The sequence below is a fragment of the Phycodurus eques genome, chromosome 17 (genome assembly GCF_024500275.1).
Source record: "Phycodurus eques isolate BA_2022a chromosome 17, UOR_Pequ_1.1, whole genome shotgun sequence".
Taxonomy (NCBI): Eukaryota; Metazoa; Chordata; class Actinopteri; order Syngnathiformes; family Syngnathidae; genus Phycodurus; species Phycodurus eques.
This window is the reverse complement of record NC_084541.1, coordinates 17474711-17498487: the sequence shown is the minus strand read 5'-3', so window position 1 is coordinate 17498487 and position 23777 is coordinate 17474711. Positions and strand designations below refer to the sequence as shown.

Sequence of the window (23777 nt, the reverse complement as noted above, 5' to 3'; positions counted from 1 at the left end):
ACTGTGTTCAGTTTAAAGTAACCTTATTGCCTTTTCTTATTGACTATAACTACAGAATAGATTTACAGTTGATTATGCTATTGCAATTGAGGGTAAAAAGGTGCAGAGAACACAAGTAGTGGACTGTGTACTCATCCTTGTGTGACTCCTAGGGTACCTTCATTCTAGTTGACATTCATTAGAACTATATACAGTACTGAGTATGCCGTTGAAAATCAAGGGTAATGAGGTGTGGAGAAATCAAATAGGGCTCTGTGTACCCATCCCCATTGTACGCCTTTGTTTAGTGTAACGGGAAAAAGAAAAGGAGGTTATTCTTTCTCTCTGACCATTGCAGTATTCTGCAGTATTGTCTCCAATTTTGAGCGCAAGGGACTCTATAAGAAACCAATAAAATAAAGTTTGCATGATTATGAATATTGCAGTCAATGTTTAATGCGTGCAGTATTAAAACGGTTTTACGTTTTAGCTCATAAACGAAAACGGAAACCAAGCAAGAGGCTCCTGGAATGGACTGAAGAGTACGACGAAATACTTTCCTCAAGGAAGAAGACCAAAAAGACTCTTCCGACAATTACAATGGTAAGAAAAGAAACGTCACAATTAATATATATATATATATATATATATATATATATATATATATATAATATAAATATAAATATAAACATTAAATCTGGCACTCCATTAGGACAACCAGACGCTTTCATCTCAACCACCCATTTTGGACAAGAACGCTCTCGAGCCCCCGTCCTTGAACGCGCTTCCTGAAATGCAGACTCCACCTCCAGAGGAAATCACCCTCACTACCGAATTCCAAATCCCTAGCGCTGAAAACCCGTCGCCGCAGGAAGCGCAGGCGCTTTCCATCGACACGTTGACCCCGCCTCCCGAGGCCGAAGCGGAACCGCCGCCGATTAAAGGCCTTGCCGGCGGCGGTGAGATGACCGATGTCCTCTGCTCACAATAGTAAGAATCTATAATACATAATATATAATAAAATGTTTGGGACATTTTCTTTGCAGGCAATGCTCCTTTGCTGCAGAAGAAGCGGAAGCGGAAACCAACTCCGAAGATCTTGCAGTATTGTCTTGAAGCCGAGGCCTCAGTGGGCCCGAAAAAAAAGGTACGTCATCTGTGGGCTTAAATATACGCTTAACTGGCCACAACATAGACTCATTCACTGCTGTGGACATTAATATTTGGCAACTGCAGTCCAACTGTTTACTTGTCACCGACATACAAGTACATTTTTCAATGGGTAGGTGTGGAAAAGGGTCTTGTCTGTGAAATTCAGGTTTGTAAACCACTGTAATGACTAATAGATCCCGTTAGTTGGCGGGGTTGCAGCATTTTGGATTCGAGATCAGCACAGCTTTTGAGTAGAAGATAAAGATTTCGGTGTGAATTTTGGCTTGTCCCGTCAATTATGAGGGAGAGAAATTCTAACACTTTGGAAGTCGGACGGCGGCCGACTGGTTAGAGCGTCTGTCTCACAGTTCTGCGGACTGGGGTTCAATCCCCAGCCTCGCCTGTGTGGTGGTTGCATGTTCTCCCCGTACCTGCGTGGGTTTTCTCCGGGCACTCCGGTTTCCTCCCACATCCCAAAAACATGCATGGTCGCTTGATTGACAACTCTAAATTGCGCATAGGTGTGAATATCAGTGCGAATGGTTGTTTGTTTTGTATGTGTCCTGCGATTGGCTGGCAACCAGTTCAGGGAGTACCCCGCCTTCTGCCCGATGATAGCTGGGATAGGCTCCAGCACGCCCGCGGCCCTCGTGAGGAGAAGCGGCTCAGAAAATGAATGGATGGATGGAAGTCGGACACTCCAACAGAGTACGTGTATGGATGGCATAAACGGAGTACAGTAGGTAGTAAGAAATGTGTGTCACGATCTTGAAAAAAGATGATGCAGTTCATTGGGTGAATCACAAACCACATGTAAAAAAGCCACTGACGTTCAACTTGAGCCATGCCTGAGTCAGCGTCGCTCATGGTGGATTTAATAGTTTGTGTGTGTGTGTGTGTGTGTGTATGTGTATGTATATATAGTTTGAGGTGTCACAAAAGCAAAAAAAAAAAAAAAAAAAAAAGCATCGAAGTCACTGTTCTGCTTTTTTACAAAAATAAATTTTGTTTCCCTCTTGTTGGTCAAAACTCTGTTTTGGGTAAAACTTTGAGTAAAATCAACCCATGTTCTAAAGCTGATTATTAAAGAACAGAAAAGGGTGTTAACTAACTTTTTTCTGGTGAAAGAAGATTCTACTCCTTTTGTGAGGTTCTGTGCCATATATTGTCAAAGAACACTGTGTGCTGTGTGTCAAATTTGTCAAAATGGTTGAAAATGGCTGGCAATATTGGGAACTGCGCTGCTAACAGCAGGCAGTGAATGAGTTAAATGAAATTGAATAAAATACTAGAAAAAAAAATATTGCAGTTCTACCTAATAAAGTATCAGATGAGTGTGTGTGGCATATTTACCAACAATGTCCTGTTACCAGAAATCCCTTTCTGCTTTTATTTGTCACAGATAAAAATTGTGAAGAACAATTCAATTGCTGCTCATCAAACAGGTCGGTGAAGTCTTTTTTTTTTTTTTTTGCGGTCTCGTGCCTTTTATAGTATGAGCCAACAGTTTTTCATATTTCTCCCATGTTCATACCTTACTCAGAAAGCTCTTACCTTAAAAAAATGAAAGGAAAATGCCACTTGACCTCCCTCACACATCTTATCTTGCAGCTTATCCAGATCCTGATCCTTTAAAACCAATGAGCCCGGTAGTCTCCACATCATCACCCGCCTCGTCCACAGGGACCCACCCGACTCCCTCCAGCCTTCCTGGTTCGCCCGTGTTGGGACCGGTGATATCTGAACAGGCGGAGGACACGCCTGCAGACATCCACCTTCCTCAAGCAGAAGACAATTACAAGTACACAACAGAGTCAGAGGTATTGGGAGTTGTATAGTCTCCATACAAAACCTGATTACTTGGTCATGAGATGTATTTGTAACCTGTTGAGTGACAGAAAAAACATTAGTAACAGTTATGTTTCTAACAGATGTGTTTAAGAAAATGTCATTTTTATTATTAGATACGCTTTGCCTTTTTGTTCCACTCTTTCAGGGGGAAGCCTCCATGCTGGACCAGAGCTTCTCCTCCACGAGAGACGACTCATCGCTGTGTGATGAGGCGCTCGGACCCTGCAGGAGGATCATCGGGGACCGAGGGGGCCCCGCCTCCTTGAAGGAGAACGTGTGTCAGGTGACCTCACATTTACACTCGCGTACCCTGATTATTAGACATCTCAGGAAGTTGAAGTATCACTGAAAAGTTTGCACTCATCCTTGAATAGTGTGAGGACGTGTCCAACCATTTGACTGGTGTTTGTATCTTTTCCATGGCCAAAACGTTTACAGGAACATTCTCAAGCGTACCTTTGGTATGTTATGTTTCTAAAGGCAGCTTGTGTGTTGTCAGGTGTGTGAGAAGACAGGGGAACTGCTGCTCTGCGAGGGTCAATGCTGCGGCGCATTTCACCTGGCCTGCATCTCCCTGGCCGAGGCCCCCAAAGGGAAGTTTGTGTGCCCTGAATGCAAGTCAGGTAAGAACAATGAATAGACATAAAAAGTGACCCAATTTTCCAGAGACGAGCCGTATCTCTACTAAATTTTATTTTGGGGGCCTTTGACTTTCGACCATGAAATTGACATACACGCACTAGATGGTGTCGCACAATCTCAAGTCACTTTACAACAAGCTTCAAAAAGACACTTCAACTTGCTTATTGCCACTCCCAGTTTAAGTTTGCGGTCAAACCAAACATAAAACAAAGGGAATTACGCGTTGTGTATTCGAAACAATTACATGACTTTAAATGTCTGCTATCTTAATGCTAACACACAATGCACAATGCTGTAGACAGGCTAATGAATTGCATCTATGTGACGACATTGTAATGTCGGTGTTGTAATTCTTTAAGCAACGGATATTTTAATGTAAATGGTACAACAATACACTTAGACAGGCAATGTTACAATACGTTCAGGCATATATTCTTTATCTTCTGCGATAAATGACTAATAGTACTCCAGCTTACTGAGGAGTTGTAACTGGCTGCATGTATATTGTTATGTCTGCATTATACTGCCCACTGGTGTACAATGTGGCTTTTTCATTCATTTCAGTGGGGAACGATGATTTGAGAAACGTTACATCTGAGATGCAATTTTTTTTTAATGGTGTGCCGTGAGATTTTTCCAATGTAAAATATGTGCCTTAGCTCCATAAAGGTTGGGAAACACTTTTGCGAACGGTGTCTATTTAACACACAGGCATCCACACCTGCTTCGTGTGCAAAAAGCGCAGCGAAGACGTGCGGCGCTGCATGATCCCTGTGTGCGGCAAGTTCTACCATGGGGAGTGCATTGCCGCCTACGCGCCCACTGCGCCCGTCAGCCGCGGCTTCCGCTGTGCCATCCACGTCTGCCTCACCTGCTTCATCGCCAACCCGGGAAGTTCCTCCATCTCCAAAGGTGAGTCGCACGCTCGTCCCGACGCTTGTTGTAGCGGCCTCCCCCTAGCCTGACACGTCTCGTTGTGGCCAGGTCGTCTGGTGCGGTGCGTGCGCTGCCCGGTGGCTTACCATGCCAACGACCTGTGCATGGCGGCCGGCTGCGTGGTTCTCTCCAACAATAGCATCATATGCCCCAACCACTTCACGCCGCGGCGCGGTGTCAAGAATCACGAACATGTGAACGTCAGCTGGTGTTTTGTGTGCACCGAAGGTAAACGACAACAAGCTGCTATTCTCATTATAACTTAATATATGGGCTCTTTTAACTAAATCAATACAAAATTTTTACTGGTTCCAATATAATATGATTTGACCTAAACACACCACAAAAAAATACAGAACTTGAGCCAAAATGGGCATGAGCATCACTATAATGCAATGAAGCCATGTGCTCTCTCCCCACTAATCAATAAAGAAATGTAATGGTACAATTATTTAAAACGTTTTCTAAAATTAAATCATAAAAATGTATTTTTTACATATATTGTATTTAAAATTTATAAATAGTAAATAATAATATGGGGGGGGGGAAATACCAAAGTTAAAGTCGTTAAAACAAAGTAAACAGTAAAAAATCTAGAATTTTTGAAGTGGAAATTCTATCATGCAAGAAATGGCATACTAATCCAAATGCTGGCCTCCGTCCTGCAGGGGGCAGTCTGCTGTGTTGCGAGTCGTGCCCAGCGGCCTTCCACCGTGAGTGTCTGAACATGGAGATGCCCAAAGGCAGCTGGTACTGCAACGACTGCAAGGCTGGCAAGAAGCCGCGATACAAGGACATCCTGTGGGTCAAAGTGGGACGCTACAGGTCAGTAACAGAACATCGTGGATACAAATACAGCTAAAAAAAATCTTAATAATAAAAAAACAAATGCAACATAAAAAATACAGTAGTACTGATAGTGAATTATGCATAATTAACATAAAATGAAATGTTATCACCTACACAGTATTGACAGTGAAATGCTGTGTTTTATTCGTCACTCGCTGCGTCAAGGTGGTGGCCCGCCGAGGTGAGCCACCCCAAAAGCATCCCGGAGAACATCCAGCGCATGAGGCACGACGTGGGCGAGTTCCCCGTGCACTTTTTTGGCTCCAACGACTACCTTTGGACCTACCAGGCGCGCGTCTTCCCCTACATGGACGTGGACGCAAACAGCAAAGAGAAGATGGGCAAAGGCGTGGACGCCACGTATAAGAAAGGTCAGAAGAGGGCACCCGGCTGTACGTCTGGACAAATTGTGATCGCTTCCCGATTGTGCACTCACCAACAGCTCTAGAGGAGGCGGCGGTGCGGTTTCGCGAGATTCAGGCCGAGAAGGAGCTCCGGCAGCTTCAAGAGGACAGGAAGAACGACAGGAAGCCGCCACCGTACAAACACATCAAGGTCAGACATCGTTGTGGGATGAATGCTCGGAATGCTCACGATGAAGACCGATGTTGGGCAGCTTACTTCCAAAAACGACAAAAGTAATATATTTTATGTTACTACTCAACTGTCATTTAAAAGCAACAGAAACATAATGCACATTTGTAATTACTATGACATCAAGCACCAGCCTTAGATTTGTTTCATATTTCTTCACAATAAATATAAAACTGTCGTTGTTGTTTCATTATTAAATTATTAATGTTGCGTTTAGTTATTTCAATTTACCGATTTCCTTTCCTTAAACATAAAACATTTTGACCTGAAATTAAGAGTTACTAGTAATCACTGGTTTGAATATAATTACTGTATATTGAAGGTGCCCTTAGCGTCTGCCTGTTTCGCCTAATGCCTGTTTTGTATTACATTTCAGGTGCTTTTACCAAAACAACAGCACAATTTTAAAGTATGACATTTAACTTCAATGCGTGGATAGCTTTTAACAAGACAACAATGCCAAAACTTTCAATTAAAAACAATATTAAAAAAACAACTACAAATGAAATTACCAGCTATATTTTTTTAAAATTATCGCTTCATACTGTAGATACAGAGATAGATTTGTATGTGTAAATATCGTAAAACCTTACATTACTGCTTCGTACCGAGCATCCGTCCGTGCCCTCACTCCTCCGCTTGCAGGTGAACCGGCCAATAGGAAAGGTCCAGATCGTCACGGCCGACCTGTCGGAAATTCCGCGCTGCAACTGCAAGGCGACGGATGACAGCCCGTGCGGCATGGACTCGGAGTGCATCAACCGCATGCTGCTGTATGAATGTCACCCGCAGGTACAGAAAATAAATGACGGTGGTCAACGACTGTACGTTTCTAGTTCAAGTTTCATTTTCAGTGCAACTCTTGTATTGGCTGTCACTAGATTAGTGCAGGTGTACCTAATGTTGTCCACATTGGACTGGAGAAGCTTTTGAGAAGGAAGCTTGTTGGTCATAAAGGAGAAATAAGATAATATTTTATGATTTTGCAGTTTGTGTTAAAAAAAAAATCATAGGTAATGGTTTGACTACTCTGTATTAAATATAAATATGTTGCAGGTTTGCCCGGCCGGCGAGCGCTGCCTCAACCAGACGTTCAGTAGACGTCAGTACAGCCAGGTTGAAATCTTCAGGACGCTGTCTCGAGGCTGGGGGCTCCGCTGCGTGCACGACATCAAGAAGGTACAAAAAACGCCACGTGCGCAACGTTATGCTGCGTAGCTGCCGGAAGCAGTTGGTGAAATTAGTTCCGCCTATTTCAGGGTCAGTTCGTGAGCGAGTATGTCGGGGAGGTGATCGACGAGGAGGAGTGCAGGACCAGGATCAGACACGCCCAGGAGCATGACATCTGTAACTTCTACATGCTAACACTCGACAAGGTATTTGGATTGAATGGAAATACATAATTAATACTACTCTGTAATAAGTTAAAAATAACAGCATCACGAAACAAGTGCACTGTTCAATACAAATAGGGCACCATAACAATTACGGGACCTTTATTCACACAAAAAAAAAACTAAGTTTTTTACCCCAAAAATTATTTAATAATTGAGGATAAACCACCAGTAAATGGGGTTGATTTCCCTCCAAAATAAGAAAAAAACAAAAGAAAATGTAAAAAAAAATTTGAATAAAAAAGTATGTGGGCTGTCCACTGTAGTACTCTTCATTGAATATTAAAGCAAAACAAACGTTAATAATTATGAGACAAATTATGGATTTAGCATTCTGTATTGAATATAAATACCAAACAGCACTAATAATCCATCCAACGATCCCTTCTCTTTACTGCTTGTCAAGATAAATGTATTCATACGCAATAGATTTAGTACTTTGCATTAAATATAAATATGGTCTTGACTTGTTAGGACCGCATCATCGACGCCGGTCCGAAGGGAAACGAGGCTCGCTTCATGAACCACTGCTGCCAGCCCAACTGCGAGACGCAGAAGTGGACGGTGAGCGGCGACACGCGCGTCGGGCTCTTCGCGCTGCTGGACATCCCGGCTGGTAGGCGGTTCCACAATAACTAATTAAAAAAAACAGGACATCATAGACGGATACTCACGAAGTGTTTTTGTGCTCAGGCACTGAACTCACCTTCAACTACAATCTGGAGTGTTTGGGCAACGGCAAGACGGTGTGCAAGTGCGGGGCGCCCAACTGTAGCGGCTTCCTCGGCGTGAGGCCCAAGGTCTGTTTGCCTGTCTCTTCTTTAATCTATTTTTAATCATACATTGGGGCCATGTGAGGTGCATTATTTTTGTCTGCTTGGGGTCGCCATCCTCACGTTCTAGTCAAGTATCCGTGACTTTGTGTGTGTATGGCTTTAAAGGGCGGGGCCTGGCCAGGTGAGTGACGTGGGTGTCAACGAGTGAGAATGTAGAGTTGGCTTTTACAGACTATTTCCCTCTGGCTTCCCACCATCGTGTCAGCTTATTTCTACACGGAATCGCGCATACGACTATAGTAACAGTCCGTGTGGAAAAATGATCCCTGCAAAGCTTCGAGGCAGAGATTTTGCTTCAACCATTTTTTTTTTTTGTAATGGAATTATTCGAGTAATGCGAGTAATTGCTGCAACCCTTTCGTAAATTATCGTTTTCTTCCGTCAGAACAACCCGCCCTCGGACGACAAGGGCCGTAAGCTGAAGAGGCGCGGCCACGGCAGGCGGAAGAAGAAGGTGGTGGTGACCAAAGAGCGCGAGGACGAGTGTTTCAGCTGCGGTGACGGCGGCCAGATGGTCTCCTGCAAGAAGCCCGGCTGCCCCAAAGTCTACCACGCGGACTGCCTCAACCTCACCCGGAGGCCCGCCGGTCAGTGTCAATCAGTCGTGCTTTATGATGTCACAGCTCACCTGTCACACTGTCTAATAAGATTGAATGACTTGAACTAGCCACCAAGCAGACCAACACTGTCTGCCCTTTGGTTACCCTTCCACTAAGCCGAGTGCCCAAAAGTGCAATTATCATACTTAAACCGAGTGATTCCTGACCATTGATCTCATCAGGTGAAATTATCCAATTTCACTAAATTATCTCTCTTTACTTCAAATTAGGGGTTGAACCGACTATTCAACATGTAGACTTTACCAGTCCACAATGACTGTTGTAGCTTGAAGTCGATTAAGTGGCAGTCATGTGTGTTTTGGCATGAACAACACGGACGCCGCGCTAAAACCAACAGGTGGTCGGTCGGCGCAACAAACGAGCAGCGGTACCTCAAGTGTGGAAATACTTCGTTAAAATTGAGACTAGCACCACGGTCACTTGCAAAATATGCAAGTCAATCTTCAAATGAAATAAATGCACGCCCAAACGTCAGCCTTCATCCTCGCAATACTCTTCCTCCTTCGACTGGCCCCACCCCCGACTCACTCATCCAATCACAAACACCTTCAGGTTCTCAAAGACAGTCAGACCTTATAAAACTCTTGCAACAATCCATGTAACACAACAGCACGTTTACGCTACAATACATTATTGCCACCACCTGTATTTTTCTTGTTTAGTCGTGAATACCCATACAGACAGGAAAAGCACAGTTTGTATTATTCTTAATTCTTTTTCGACAATGCTTCCTTGACACCAATTACTACTTTACTATAAGACATGTCTTTAGGGCCATCTTGTGGCATCTTTGTGCATTATAGAAAGTTTTGAAGGTTTGTGTTTGTGTGTGTGTGTGTGTGTGTGTGTGTGTGTGTGTGTGTGTGTGTGTGTGTGTGTGGGCGGTCGTGTGCGCATGTTTTTACCGCTGTTCTCCTCAGGACGCTGGGAGTGTCCGCGTCACCAGTGCGACATCTGCGGCAAGGAGGCGCTGTCCTTCTGCGAGATGTGTCCCAGCTCCTTCTGCGCGCAGCACCGCGACGGCCTGCTCTTCATCTCCAAGCTGGACGGCAAACTGTCCTGCACCGAGCACGACCCCTGCGGGCCCGACCCCCTGGAGCCCGGGGAGATCCGCGAGTACAACCCCCAGCCCCGGGCCTTAACGTCGGGCTTGGGGATGGCCGTCATCACCCCTTCCTCCTCATCCTCCGACGGTGCCACCACACCGGGCATCCCCGCCGGTGCGCCCCCCACCCCCAGGAGGGTCCAGGACGTCAGCCAGGAGTCATTTGCCACCTTTTCCATCCCGGTGCCCATCACCATTCCCGTTTCCGTGCCGGCCAGCCTGCCTCCCGCGGGCGGCGCCGTGTTTGACCTACCGCAGTACTCTCCCATCTCCTCCTACGAGGAGGAGAGGGACGTCCTTGAGGAGGACGAGGAGGACCTGCTGGAAGAAGACGAGGACGACGAGGAGGAGGCTCTGGAATACCTTGAGATCAGAGATGATGACGACGAGCAAGAAGAGTGACTCGGTGAATTGTGAATAACGACTTTATCGAGGCCCACTAGTGTGTCGTTAATTCTGTTACAGGAAGCACTCGTGACTCGCTCGGACACTTTGCACACACGATCACTTGCGATAGCTGTAGAAAATAAACAGTTCCACCATTACCTCATATCAAGCCGCATCCGCAATTGCCGGCCATAATATTAGGTACACCTCATGAGCGTCAATATGAGAGCTGTAGCCACAATATTCTGCCTTTTACACAGATAATACTGTAGATAACTCAAGTTGGGCGAGTCCCGATATCACATATTGGTATCGGGCCGATACCGGACTTATTTCAAGCTATCAGATACTCGTGGAGGCTGCCGACACCAGATACTGATACTTAAGCAAAAAAAAAAAAATCTGACATCTGGTAAATCGGTGCCTGTGGTGGTTTGACAAATTGGCCAATCATGTGGGTCAGAAAGAGAGGCTTTTGTCCACATTTACTGTGTATATAATTGTATTAATTGAAATTTTATATATCAGAAGTACTAGTATTGATACTTAATCGGTGAGTACTGAAGAATGAATACTGAAAAAAGTGATATCAGGCATTACTATATTTGGCTAAACAATCCAATAGTCATGTCCTGGAAGGTTGGCGCCCTCTGCTGAATCTGGCTGGTTACTGCACCATTTGGTCCCCGATGCAAATTTGGGTTCATTGTTAAAAATGTGACCGAAACATTTAGGCGTAAATTAGTTGTTTTGTGTAATCATGCTAACTAAATTAAAATAATTAAATCAAACACATAAACATAACTATGATCAAAACAATACCTCTTGCACTCTGCACTTAGTGGAGGTCTTAATACTTACTGTTAAATGATTACGATCATGTAACATTTTCATTTTCTGATTTTTTTTTCATGTATATAGAATAAACAGTTTTTGATTGTAGTTTTTAGAATAACTTATAATTAACTCATCTGCCAGCCATTTTCTAAATATTTCCAGTATTGCCAGTCGTTTTAGATCACTGACTGATGTTTCAAGACTCACAGAATATTGCATTCTGTGACATATACATGAAAATTACCAAAAGAAAGAGTAGACTCTTCTTTCACCAGAACAAAACAGTTTGTTTGTAGCTTTTTCCGTTCTTTAGTAATCAGCAGTAAAACATGGACTGGTTTCACCAGAAACACCGGTTTCTGACCCAAAAGCAGAAAGATAGAAAACTTTGTGAAAAGAAATGTCAAGCAAAATGGTGACTTTGATGCTAATGTTTTGCTTTTGTGACACCTCAACCTATAAACAAAAATAATGACGGGGCTTTTAATAGCAAAATAATAATTTAAAGCTATAGGGCTAAGAAATGCACCGTGAGCAACGCTGACTCACCGCATGGCTCAAGTTAAACGTCATTTCATCAGGCTTTTTTTTTTTTTTTTTTGACATGGCGTTCGCCATTCACTCTATGAACTGCGTCATCTTTTCTCACAATGGCAACTCGCCTGACTTCCAACGTGGTCACAGTGATAGAAAGCCACCATCTACAGGACTCTGTTAGTCATTGCGTTAATTTGCAAACCTGAATTTTACACACGAGTTGGGCGAGACCTCCTCTTCCGTGCCTACCCGTTGGGAAAAAAATTGACAAATATATACGTCGGTGGCAGTAAATGGTTGGTATCCCATAGATTGCGACAAAGTGTGTAAAGGCAAGAGTTTTTGACAGCTTTCATATTGAATCTCACACGTTCACTTAGTAATCCACTTGGTTTGATCGCTGAGTAGTGCGTCACAGTCAGTCAGCCTCTACTGGACTGAGCCCGTCATTCTGGACTTGTCGTTTCCTGTTTTCTGTTCTGCTGAACACTTGTTGCTTCCTAAGACGACAGCTGCAGGCGGACATTTGGACCACTGGACCAATCACGGGAGCGACACGCCTCGCAACGCTTTCGACGGGGCTTCAACTTTTCCCCTTCGATGTGAAAGTGATGTACCACGGGGGCATCACAGGATCATGACAAAGGACATTTCTCGGAATGTGGGGCAAGGGGAGATTTTTTTTAAAAAAAAGAGAGAGAAAAAAATACAACTTATGGACAAAGGTAATGGGACACATCCCTTAATTTATTGTTGACTGGTTGGACCAGACCCCTTTTAATTCCAATCATCCCTTTTGTGCTTTTCATTATTAGGGTCAAGGGTGAGCTGGAGCCTCTCTCCGATGACTTTTGGCAAGAGAAGTGGGATACATATGGTCATGGTCTGTTTGCTTTTTAATGCCTGGTACAACTCAAGGTACACTTGTTTGGACAAACATAATGATGCTGACAAAAATGGCTCAGAAGAGTTGAATTTTAACAGCTGATATACATGGTTTTATGTATTTTGGAATCAGCTGCATTTTTGTCACGTTCATTGTATTCTTCGGGTAATAACTTTTAGTGGTCCCAGGCAGTAAAATGAACAAGAAATTGAACAAACAAGGAGTGGTCTTAATAATTGTTTTCAGTGAGTGTAGACAAAAAAAGCGTTCACACCAGTGGAAAAAAATGTCATCTTCAGTGACACTAATAATCATGTTTTGGGAGAAACCCCACTGGGGTTGAGCTGAGGTTTAAACCCAGAACATGTCGACTGTGAGGCAGACATGTTAACCACTCTCTACCCCCCACCTTTAGTTCTCCCTCTGTTGTTCATCTTAAGACTTTTTGAACAGTTTGTGTGCTTCCAAATTCCAGTTTTGGGGACTTCCTGTGTCCCAGTACTTTTGTCCAGACGAGAATTCCAGAAAGATGTTTTTAAGAGGGGGGCAAAAAAAAAAAAAGTCTTAACACTGAAACACAGCAGAGATCGCACTAGGTTGCAGTGTGTACGCCGTAGTCATTTATTTATATTACTGTAAATGTGACGCACAACAACCGCCGCCATGATGCTTCAGTGTGAGAGTGTATGTGTTGTCTTCAAGACTAAATTGTTACGTGTGTGTAATCTGCTTTAAAGTGTCTTCTCCCTGGAGCTACTTTTTAAGGAATGGATTGGTCGCCCCATATTAACACATCTCATTCCAGCCGGTTTCATCTCGCCACCATCCATACACGAAAATCCACATAAATATACAGTAAATATAAATATATATATATATACATATATATATATATATATATATATATATATATATATGTTGTAAAATAAGCACTTTGTACTGGCCTCATTTTTTTTTCCTTTCCTGCCCAAACATGAAGCCAAAATAAAAAGTAGATCTGGAAGTGGCAAATTTCCATTTTAATGTTACCATGTTTGTTTTGTGTGATAATAGTGTACACGACATAATAGACTGTCAAAAATGAAGACATCTTATAACTTTTAAATCTAAAAATACAGAAAAAATAGTCGATTAAAACAAGCAAGTAGAAAAGTAACGAATATTTTTGGGAAGATTTTATATGAATTTTTTTTTTTTTAAAAAAAAGCTAAGTGGCTCTGAATGCACCACAAACATAGCTCTACCCTCAAAAATGTAATTTCCTGTCAAGGACACTCACTCAGTCAGTGTGGACATTTTGTGGGTTTTGAGGGATTTTACAACATCTGTTATTTTTTCTTCTTGTTTCCATGCACAAACATTTATTTCACAGTTTATGAAACAGACAGGGTGGATGTTTAAAACCAACAAAATTATTTTGATACAAAGCAGCACGGTATCATTTTGTACTTTAGGCCACATTCATGATCTATAAATATGCACATTATACACAACATTTTCTGGAGCTTGTAATTCCTCAGGGTCTATTATTGTTTCAACACTTTGACGTGTATTTGTAACGAAAAAAAAAAAAGATTCAAGCAGTTTTAAGCATTATTTGGCACCATGATTTGAAAAGGCAATAAATAAGTGCGCAAACAAATGATGGCTAAATGTCAAACAACGCTGTCAATATCTGAGGTCACTTCATGTCAGTATGCCATTGAGATGTCTTCTTCCCGTATGTTGACAAATTTTCCCAATAGAGGATACAAGCGCAAAAAGGCAAGAGAAAAAAAATTGAAAAATGAGTGTCAAAAAAAGTAGAAAAGTCAGTCACTTTTTCATTCAGGCAGCTCAGGCTCTGCAAGTTGAGGACCGAAATCATGTGATGCTGAGACACAGGAAGTAGAGACCACAATCCGGGTTTCATTAGCCAGTGGTGGCCTTTAGTGCAACCACCATTCATGTGCAGCCTTTACTGGACACTGAAGGGGTGGAAACACTACAGAAAAAGCCAAAAGGTAAGGAGAGCTGCACGGACTTTTGGTAGATCCGCAGAGACCAGAATCCATTTGAGGGGGGCTTGCATTTTGCCTTAGTTTTGGAAACTCCCGAGTTGTTACGGTAACAAAATCAGTCCTTGCCAAAGGCCCAGGAGTATGCGATGGCTTGCTTACATGAGACAGGGCCGCCCCCTCGAAACAGGCAGATTTTAGTGTAACATATGCTCTAATTCTTGATCCTTGGGGTATTTTGGTGGAACCATGTCACTGACCTTATTAAAACACTTGCTGTGGGGGAAATATGCATAACCCTCCCCAAAAAAAAACTCATCAAATGAGTCACAGCAGCTCAGTTGTCTTGTCTCCAACCAGCACAGCTTTAGAGAAGATCCCCTTCTAGATGAAATGTTTGTTCTTAAATTCAAACCTCCACCCAGCAGAGACTCCTCCAAAAAGTTCGCTATGGTCATGGCACAAAAGAAAAACTCTTCTTCTTTTTTTATGTTCTTTTTCCTTAGGATTCGTGCTCCTGATCCGGCACACGTCTTCCTTTCGGTCCAGCGTCAGTTGCTGTGGCAGCATGAGTAGAAGTACGACTCTTTCTTCTGGCCAAGGTTCACTCCCGTTTCCTCTGCTGAAACACAGCACAATGTGTTGGATTTGTTTTCTACGTAATGTATATGGCTTTAAAATCAATTTATTTGAGACGATTTGACACTGTAAGGAGCAGAATGATCCCCAGGGATGTGCATTAAGTCTCCTATTTACTATAACGCTCTAAGAAACCTATGGCTCAACAGCAGAAAGGAGATCTCCATGGATCTGTACTAGGCCTTCTTCTATTTCCTGTGAACTTGTTCTAAGGGTATATGTACATTTTCATATAAGAACAGGAAGAAGTTCTGCAGGGACGTTTACTTGGTAACCTATTTGCTGTAAAGGGTTTATGACACCTATGGCTCGACAGCAGAAAGGCATTCTCACACAATGTGTATTAGGTCGTCCTCTGTTGGCAATGAAGGGGCTGTAAGGGTCTACCACACCTATGGGTCTAAAATCTAAATAGTTCTATAAAAGCAAAAAGGTGTCCTCCAGGGATGTGGACTAGGTCCTCTTCTATTTCCCGTTAAGAGCAGAAAGGAGCTCTAGAAGGATCTGTATCAGGTCCCCTTCTATTTGCTCTGAATAGGTTAGAAAGGGTTCATGACACCTTTTTTGAAACCCATGGGTTTCAAAACACGAGGCGTGCCTTTAGCAGCTTGAGAAAAATAAAACACGTTGTTTTAAACCTGCTAAGCTAACTTCAGCTACACGTTAAAAAACTAAATGGATTGATTTTTCAGCCCTGTTGAAAAACAAGGCAAAATTATTTGTTAATGAAAAATGAATGAGTGATTTGTTTTTGTAACGCCTTAACCTTACAAATTATTATTTTAATAATGTAGTGCTGTTTGGAAAAAAATGTCAAATAACGTGAATCCTTTGAAATGTTTGAAATGGCTAAAAGAAGACCACAATTTAAGTGTGACTGTGGGGAAAATGTGGTATTGAGTGTAATACAAACCTGCTCACTGTCCCCATGCAAAAACGCCGACCTTAGCTAAATCCACCTCAATTCATTTATTTTTCGGGCCGACAGTGCTCATAATGTTTGACGAGGAGGCTCACCTGTCATGTACTGGAAAGTGGCATTGTTGTAGTCCTCGGCCACTTTCTGGAACAGCTCATCTGTGGCGATAAAGAGGCTTTGAGTTTAACTTTCAGTCTTAATTTACTTTATAGAAAGTCTGCGTTAGGCGCTAACAACTAAATTACCCCAAGGATCAAACTTTGAAACGGATTTGGAAAAAAAAATAGCATTTCCCGTGCATCCTCCACATCAGCATTCGTGAAATCTGTATATACTATGAATACATAAATACAAGCGTGACATGAGCAAGCATGTCTGTGGGCAATCGTAACTCACCCACGTTGCTTCCTGTTTTACTTGAGGTCTCAAAATGCTGCGCGCCAATCTCTACAAAAAAAGAAAAATACATAAACAAACGAGAACAGTCAAGCCATTCAGGATGTGACTACAGAGGAAACATTTTACAATCAGGCTATTTGACTAACTGCTCAGTGGTTCCTCACAGCGTGATTTCACAGTTTATTTCAACGGTAAATCCCAGTTTCCCCTTTTTGAATTAGCGCAGTTTGGCGGGGGTCGTGCTGTCACCTTCAGCAAAGTCCTGAGTGTCATGGTAGTCGATCTGACGCAGACTCCGGTCTCCTTGGATCAGGTCGCTCTTGGTACCGCACAGGTAGATCTTACATTGCTGTAGATGCATTAAAAAACAAAAAAAACAAAAAACGTTAAAGCACAATAAGAGCCCATTATCCTCTGAGAAGCTCTCGTACCTCCTCGCAGTTTTGCAGTTCTTTCACCCAAAAACGAGCTCGCTGGAAACTGCTGCTGTCCGTCAGATCTAAAAAAGTACAAAAAATACACAGATAAAGTGTGCTTCTGCATGGAAACCCAAGAACTCAGAACGCAAGAAGTTTCCTCCAAAAATCTTAGAGGGTCAATATGATCATCTGCAAATCCATCTTTTTTTTTTTATAACCAAATGATCTTAAGAGTGAAAAGGAGGTAAAGTGTACAGATTTTTTCCCCCCAGGTAAAAAATTGAAAATAATTTTGAGATTTGAGTTTTTGTTTTTATCATATTATGAATGTTTCATGACATCTCAGAAAATCCTAAAAACCAGAAAACTGTTAAACTGAATGAAAATATTTCAAGAAATTATTAAAATAAAATTTTAAAGTATAAAATAAACACAAAACTTAAATATCTAATTATAAATGTTATTTAATAAATATTATTAATCCATGTTGATGTTTCAACTATGGTTAAAAAAAACAAGACAATTTGATTTTATTTTCAATCCATTTAAAATAACAGCATCCAAACATAAATAAAAAAACATAAAATGGCCGCCAGCGTACGGAATTTACCGTAGCAGACGACGGCCGCCCGGGCTCCTCTGTAATAGATTCTGCTCATGGCTTCATAGCGTTCCGAACCGGCCGTATCCTGGTAGTGCAAGAGACCAGTGGGGGGGAAAAAAAAAAAAAAAAAAACATCCATACTCATGTGATTAAAATTATTATACAAAGCGTGGAGGGAAAAAAAACAATCTGGTGTTTGTGTAGTAAACATGTGATGTCACAGGATGGTGATGAATGTGACTAGACTCACCCATATTCCCAAAGTGATCACTTTGTATCCCACCTGGATTGGTTTGGCCACAAAGGCGGCACCGATAGTCTGGAAGGAGGGGGGGGTGATAAAAAAAAAAATATATATATATATATATATCACATTTCAAATATTGTGGCAAACAGCAACGACAAAATTTTTTCATAAAAATAAGACTTTAATCTAAAAAATATACAACTTTATTCTTATTCCAAATTTAATCTTGAAAATATGTAGAAAAAAATCCTCTCAACCTTTTGTATATTGTCAACAAAAAATTTGATATTTGAGGCTAAAAATCATAATATTCTGACTTTATTCGCATCATCATAATTTTTTTTTTTTTTTTTTGATAAAAGTAACATAACATTATGAGAATAGTCGCATTTTCAGCAGTCACAAAAAAAGGTGCTCATTTTTGTCCCCCAAAAAAAGTCTATGTTTTAGATAAAATGCCGTTATATTATGAGAGTAAAGTTGTAATATTAAACCTTTTATTCCTGGAAAATATTCAACTTTCTTCTCCTGATATTACAACCGTAATCTCAAAATGTATAAATACGGCAGAATTGACAGTTCTTACGTTCTGATAGGGTCCGACCAGGAAGCGGTGATGGACGTATCGCTCCACAAGGCTGGTCTTGCCCACGCTCTCCTTGCCCAGCATCACCACCTTGGCGTCCACGCGCATGGCGCTCATACTCCTCAACAGCTTCGTGTGGACGTGGGGCACAAAAGCAGGACGAGGAAGGAGGAAGTGAATGTGGAAGGAAGAGCTGGCCTGCGAAAGGATGCACAACAGGTTTATTTAAATTAATCATAATACAATTTTGAAATAGCATTATAGGGGCGGTTACACAATCTGTTGTTTTAGTCCAAATAAAAAAAGATAATTACAAATATACTATTTTACGATAAGTATTATGACTTCAATCTCGAAAATATGCAACTTCAGTCAAGTAAAATTATAACTTTAGTATCCAGTTATATAACAGTATCCAATTTTTTTTTCTCGTAAAATAACTTTAATCTCATAGATTTGGGTATTTTTCATATTTTTATCTTCTCAGGATGACTTTATACTCTAATACTTAATACCAGATTGTTTTTTTTTTTAAATATATACTTAAGGGAAGTAAAGTATAACGCAAGTAAACTACTATTTATTATGAATATATTTTTTACAGTCTCGAGGACTAAAATTAACACTCCTGATTACTTTTAGTAATATATCTGATTTTTTTCCTTATATGTTTTGCGAGTTTATAACAACAACAACTCATGTCAAGCTCACAAAATAATGATAATAATCAGTAAATAATCAAACGCTGGTGGCTGAGGGGAAAATTGGAGAGCTTACCTAGCAGCTAAACTAAGCTGGACTCAACACGTCTTCATGGTCGCTCCACAACAGCAGCAACAGCAGAAAGCCGTAAAAGTGACGTTGACATCGGCGGCTACAAAATGTTTTTTACGGCCGTGAAGGTGGCAGTAAAAGCCGCTTGGCATCTCAGCCCAGCCTCGTCAAGCTAAACTAAGCTAAATATACGTAAGCTAAGCCGGTTGCTATTCGCGAACGTGCCTTCCACTGTTGCGCAATGGCAGAATACGCCGGAGTTAGAAAATGTTCCAGAAATACAAAATGAACATAGTTTCCGCTTGTTAAACTGGGGATGTTATGAAAGGACGGACGGGCGGCTCAAAGAAGAACCAAGCGACGCGCCCGAGAGGAAATTTCTCGAATTCCGCTTTGTTTGTTCGGGTAGGAACCAAATACACACGTCACCTCGGCTTGTTTATAGACGGAAGAAATAAGATGGGACTCAGACAAGTTCGCTTTGTAACACTAAACATAAAAACACGTGTCGCTTTTTAAAATCTACTATTATATTCATATTCATAATGAAAAGCACGACAATCCGCCTTATTGACAAGTTTGGTTAAAAAAAAATCCAACTCGACATTTGCGCTTAGGAAGGACTCTAAACACATCTCTTTGTTTCCGGACAGAAGAGACTAACGGATTTATTGCATTTAGTGTTTTTTTTCGAAAACTGTAAATAGTCATATTAAAATTAATAGCACGATAATCTGATTTATTGGCCATGTTGGTTGGGGAAAAAAAAAACATCGTATGTTTGCGAAGGAACTAAAAACGCCACCTCGGCTTGTTTATGGACGGAATAAACGAGCTAGGAGCCATATCAGTACTTTTCAAAGTAATTTTTTTGTAATTGTAAAGCTTTGTAAAATAGGACAATACATATTTATAGTAGTCAGGATATTTTATATATATATATGATTTTTAAAAAATCATATTAACAAGAGTAGCAAGACAATAGACTTTATTGACCACATTTAGGTTTAAAATAAAAATGCGTTGTTTTTGGGTAAGAACCACAAACACGCCACTTCGCCACTGAAAATAAGATTTTTTTTTTTGATTCAATAAATTATTCATACAGTAGCATTGATAGCACACCATATAAACATAATAATAAAAACATCTTCATAATGACTTCTACAATCACGCAAATTAGTACGTGACCCGCACGATGGCAGTATTTCAACATTAATTTAATCGGATTTATTGTCTTTCATATGAGTTTGGCTAGCGTGTAGTGATTGGTCAACGCCGCGGTAGGCGTCCCAGATCCGAGAGCTCTGATTGGCTTACAACACATCACTTCTCTCAGTCTCCAGACACGCACACACAGAGGAAAACACGGATAGACTCAACATGGCTGAAGCAGAAGACCACGAAACAACTTCAGGCGGAATCTTACAGGAGATTTTCACGTCCCCTTTGAACCTGACCTTGCTCACCTTGTGTCTGTTCCTGCTGTATAAAATCTTACGCGGGGACAAGCCGCCGGAGGTGGACGAGGCGGAGCAGCCGCTCCCCAAATTGAAGAAAAGAGACTTCACCCTGGAAGAGTTGAAGCCTTACGATGGAGTGCAGAGTCCGAGGATCCTCATGGCTGTCAATGGAAAAGTGTTCGACGTGACCAGAGGCAACAAGTTCTACGGGCCGGGTAAGCTTGACTGGATGTTCCCACACAACTTATGCGGAAGCCGAATGCTTTATTGGGACCTTTTATCGCCGACGGAACTTAACTAACGCTCAATTGATCGCGCTGAAGCAACGTAAAAAGGGCGACATTCCTCAATTTTGGGGTTTCTGACTGGTATCTCGTTCCACGACAGAGCAGCCTTGAAACCAAAGATCGCCTATTAAGAAGACAACATACTCTGTTTTTTAATTTAAGATATAGTCATGCGTGATGTTTTGAAGTGCATTCTCGCCAACTACTTGATTATATTTGTTTGTCTTCTGTGTAAATTTCACAAGTCAGTTTAAGTGAATCCCATTAGCACACATCGTTCATGTTTTTGTTTGTTTTGGCCCAATCCCAAGAAAGCAACTTCACCGAACACCTAATTTAGGCACTCATTAGAGCTACTTCAGAGGCTCTCGAAAGATTAGGAACAGTTCCTAGTGTGGTTCAATGTAAATCTGCACCGCTTTTCCATCTTCATGAACATTTTCTGCTACCTTGGAAAAATTTGCCCCCAGTGGGAGCTCATCGTCGTTATCTCGTCTCAGATTTGCAATCTCTGTTGCGTGTAACCTCTGACCACCAGCATTGCACACTGCTGTCATATTTTTATTTTTATTTTAATTCATTGCACTTCACGCCCAGCCACAGAGTCAATCCCGTCACTCACGCACCCAAGTGATATGTTCCACGTGTGAGCATCAAGTATGGAAGGAGACATAATCAGCATTTTCCAACCAAAATGTTATACAGTTCTTTTGTGTCCTTTTGTCAAAAGACTCCAAGAATTTGACACCCAATTTGATCTATTGCTGATATTAGACCGTCTGGTGCAAATGAGCGACAGGTCACCCCACCTCATAAACTGCTTAGTATAGCTTTCGTTACCGTGACGACACGGTTAACAGGCCAGCCAGCAGACTTGACTTCAAAGGGTTGAATACAAGCGTTTTCACTCGCGGAGGCAGCACTTCATAGACTCGTCAACTGGTGCGCGGATCCGTGCATGTTAGCGCATGCAGTCCGCACTCAAATAGCCTCACACCGTGTCGACAACTTTGTGATCAAGTGTGTGCCGTTTATCAGAAGCTAACACTTATCTTTGCATCACCCCCCCAAAAAAAACTCAACTATATAAAGATAATAAAAGCATTTTCACTTGCCTCTGAAGGTAAGTTAAAACAATTAATCTATTATCAAAATAGTGTATGGATTAGTTGTCGACTAATAGATTAATTGTTGCGCCTCTGTCAATGTCTTTATGTCCCCAAAGTGTTCTGTAAATTGACTGTCTGTTGTACTAGAGCGGCTCCAACTACCGGAGACAAATTCCTTGTGTTTTGGACATACTTGGCAAATAAAGATGATTCTGATTCTGATTCTGAACTGTTTAATTTCACACTTGATGGGTGTCCAGGTACTCCAAATAGACAACCATTTGTATATAAGCCATGAAAAAGTCAATTTTCCATGCTGCGTCCTCCAGAGGGGCCGTACGGCGTCTTCGCCGGCAGGGACGCGTCCCGAGGCCTGGCCACGTTCTGCCTGGGCGGGGAGGCCCTGAAAGACCAACACGACGACTTGTCGGACCTTAACGCCGCGCAGCAGGAGAGCCTCTCCGAGTGGGAGGCGCAGTTCACGCGTGAGTGCCGGAAAGAGTCTCTCCGCTACAAATATTAACTTTGTTTCCTTGTTGGCATATTTACTATATTTACATATACTGCCATATTTGGACTCTTTTTAAGGGATAACTTGAAAATAAATAAAAATAAGCTTCTTAGTTAGCCCACTTTTGAAGAAATGAACAGTCTCTAACTTTTATAGTGTTTTTTTTTTTAATTATTATTGATAGTTAATATAGTATTATTATAATATTCCCAAATGCTGCAAAAGACAGTATAATAGCAAATGTTGTGCATTTTACTGTGTAATAAGTGCTTCACTTAGAAGTTCTTACAAATTTGTTTGTGTATTTTAACTATGTATGGTGACCTTGAGTGGCTTGAAAGGCGCCTTAAAATAAAATAAGTTATTATTTATTCTTATCAAGCTTGCAGCTCAGTTTACTTGTTTCTCCAATCAGTTTTCCATTGATATGGAAAAATAACCACTATTTTTTTGAAACGTTTTTCATAAAGAAGCGATTTCAATGTATGCTTACTTAGGCTCACGGTCAAGCTAAAAGGTGAAATTCTGAATATTTGTCGCATTTTCTGCCATGACAGTTAAATACGACTACATCGGCAAGCTGCTGAAGCCCGGCGAGGAGCCGACGGAGTACACGGACGACGAAGAAGGGAAGGAAAAGAAAGCAGACTAAAAGAATAAAAACGTGGAGAGTAGTGGAGGGTGGAAAAAGACGTGGATGCCTTATTGCGCTATCTTCTGTGTTATTACTGAAATGCTGTCAAGCTCACGCGAAAGGTTACGGTAGCGTACATAAATAAGCAGTTACTATAAACTGGCTCGTTGCGTTGTTTTGCAAACTCTTCATGTCATGTCAAACTTGCTCAAATAAGTATGTTCATGTTAATTAAAAGTCACAAATGACTTTATACCGAGGCAGCACAGGCACAGCCCTTCTGGAAAGGAAAGGGGGAGGAGTCAATCAGAGCAAATGTAAGCAATTAGGGAACTTTTTTTTTTTTTTTTTTTTTTTTTTTTTTTTTTAAATGAGTTGGACCAAGCGTAATCCTTTCATATGAAATCATGCTTTTCTTTTTCCGCCGTCATTCCAGTTAAAACACCAAATACTCTCCATTAATGTAAATTCATTAAGGTAATCACTGTCATTTGCTAAGGTTTGTACATACAGACTGAATGTCATAATACTGTCAGCCTGGAAATGTTATCGATTTAATAAATAAACCAATTTAAATAATGCAA

General features: G+C 41.4%; 3 protein-coding genes across 7 annotated transcripts in view; 2 read left to right on the top strand and 1 right to left on the bottom strand.

Moving 5' to 3' along the window:
* nsd1b (nuclear receptor binding SET domain protein 1b) overlaps window positions 1–13608 on the top strand; it is a 25876-nt gene extending 12268 nt beyond the window's left edge. For 2 of the 3 annotated variants that reach the window (XM_061703332.1, XM_061703331.1), the window contains exons 6-24: window positions 470–582; window positions 692–938; window positions 1026–1126; window positions 2534–2576; window positions 2743–2951; window positions 3128–3265; window positions 3482–3605; window positions 4336–4536; window positions 4609–4788; window positions 5229–5385; window positions 5575–5780; window positions 5852–5964; window positions 6649–6795; window positions 7060–7182; window positions 7263–7379; window positions 7872–8013; window positions 8091–8197; window positions 8619–8820; window positions 9774–13608. In XM_061703332.1, the coding sequence (XP_061559316.1) occupies window positions 470–582; window positions 692–938; window positions 1026–1126; window positions 2534–2576; window positions 2743–2951; window positions 3128–3265; window positions 3482–3605; window positions 4336–4536; window positions 4609–4788; window positions 5229–5385; window positions 5575–5780; window positions 5852–5964; window positions 6649–6795; window positions 7060–7182; window positions 7263–7379; window positions 7872–8013; window positions 8091–8197; window positions 8619–8820; window positions 9774–10360 (3257 nt within the window). In that variant the 3' untranslated portion in view covers window positions 10361–13608. The remainder of the gene's footprint in view (window positions 1–469; window positions 583–691; window positions 939–1025; window positions 1127–2533; window positions 2577–2742; window positions 2952–3127; window positions 3266–3481; window positions 3606–4335; window positions 4537–4608; window positions 4789–5228; window positions 5386–5574; window positions 5781–5851; window positions 5965–6648; window positions 6796–7059; window positions 7183–7262; window positions 7380–7871; window positions 8014–8090; window positions 8198–8618; window positions 8821–9773) is intronic. The other variant, XR_009770250.1, reaches the window with a different exon arrangement.
* rab24 (RAB24, member RAS oncogene family) lies at window positions 12419–19612 on the bottom strand. Of its 2 annotated transcripts, none has more exons than XM_061703333.1 (9): window positions 19193–19612; window positions 18416–18613; window positions 17833–17901; window positions 17589–17667; window positions 16991–17058; window positions 16809–16908; window positions 16557–16607; window positions 16259–16318; window positions 12419–15224 (listed from the first exon to the last, which is right to left on the bottom strand). In XM_061703333.1, exons 2-9 carry the CDS (start codon window positions 18530–18532, stop codon window positions 15154–15156), a joined length of 615 nt encoding a protein of 204 aa, XP_061559317.1. In that variant the 5' UTR covers window positions 18533–18613; window positions 19193–19612; the 3' UTR covers window positions 12419–15153. The 2 variants fall into 2 exon arrangements, with proteins under 2 accessions (XP_061559317.1, XP_061559318.1); XM_061703334.1 differs by having other exon boundaries at window positions 12419–15221.
* pgrmc1 (progesterone receptor membrane component 1) lies at window positions 18618–23777 on the top strand. 2 transcript variants are annotated; one of them, XM_061703336.1, is made up of 4 exons: window positions 18618–18634; window positions 20529–20867; window positions 22378–22533; window positions 23117–23777. In XM_061703336.1, the coding sequence occupies exons 2-4, from the start codon at window positions 20573–20575 to the stop codon at window positions 23209–23211; spliced, it is 546 nt and encodes a 181-aa protein (XP_061559320.1). In that variant the 5' UTR covers window positions 18618–18634; window positions 20529–20572; the 3' UTR covers window positions 23212–23777. The 2 variants fall into 2 exon arrangements, with proteins under 2 accessions (XP_061559320.1, XP_061559321.1); XM_061703337.1 differs by lacking the exon at window positions 18618–18634 and having other exon boundaries at window positions 20412–20867.

Bases quoted from the DNA above. Each gene is read 5' to 3' on its own strand.
- rab24 (XM_061703333.1), bottom strand. From the start codon at position 18,532: ATGAGCGCCATGCGCGTGGACGCCAAGGTGGTGATGCTGGGCAAGGAG. The intron at 16,608-16,808 runs GTGACAGCACGA...CTTTTTTTGTAG, and splicing joins CACTCAGGACTTTGCTGAAG to AGATTGGCGCGCAGCATTTT. The intron at 15,225-16,258 runs GTGAGCCTCCTC...GCTGTGTTTCAG, and splicing joins CACTTTCCAGTACATGACAG to CAGAGGAAACGGGAGTGAAC.
- pgrmc1 (XM_061703336.1), top strand. From the start codon at position 20,573: ATGGCTGAAGCAGAAGACCACGAAACAACTTCAGGCGGAATCTTACAG. The intron at 20,868-22,377 runs GTAAGCTTGACT...TGCGTCCTCCAG, and splicing joins CAACAAGTTCTACGGGCCGG to AGGGGCCGTACGGCGTCTTC. The intron at 22,534-23,116 runs GTGAGTGCCGGA...CTGCCATGACAG, and splicing joins GTGGGAGGCGCAGTTCACGC to TTAAATACGACTACATCGGC.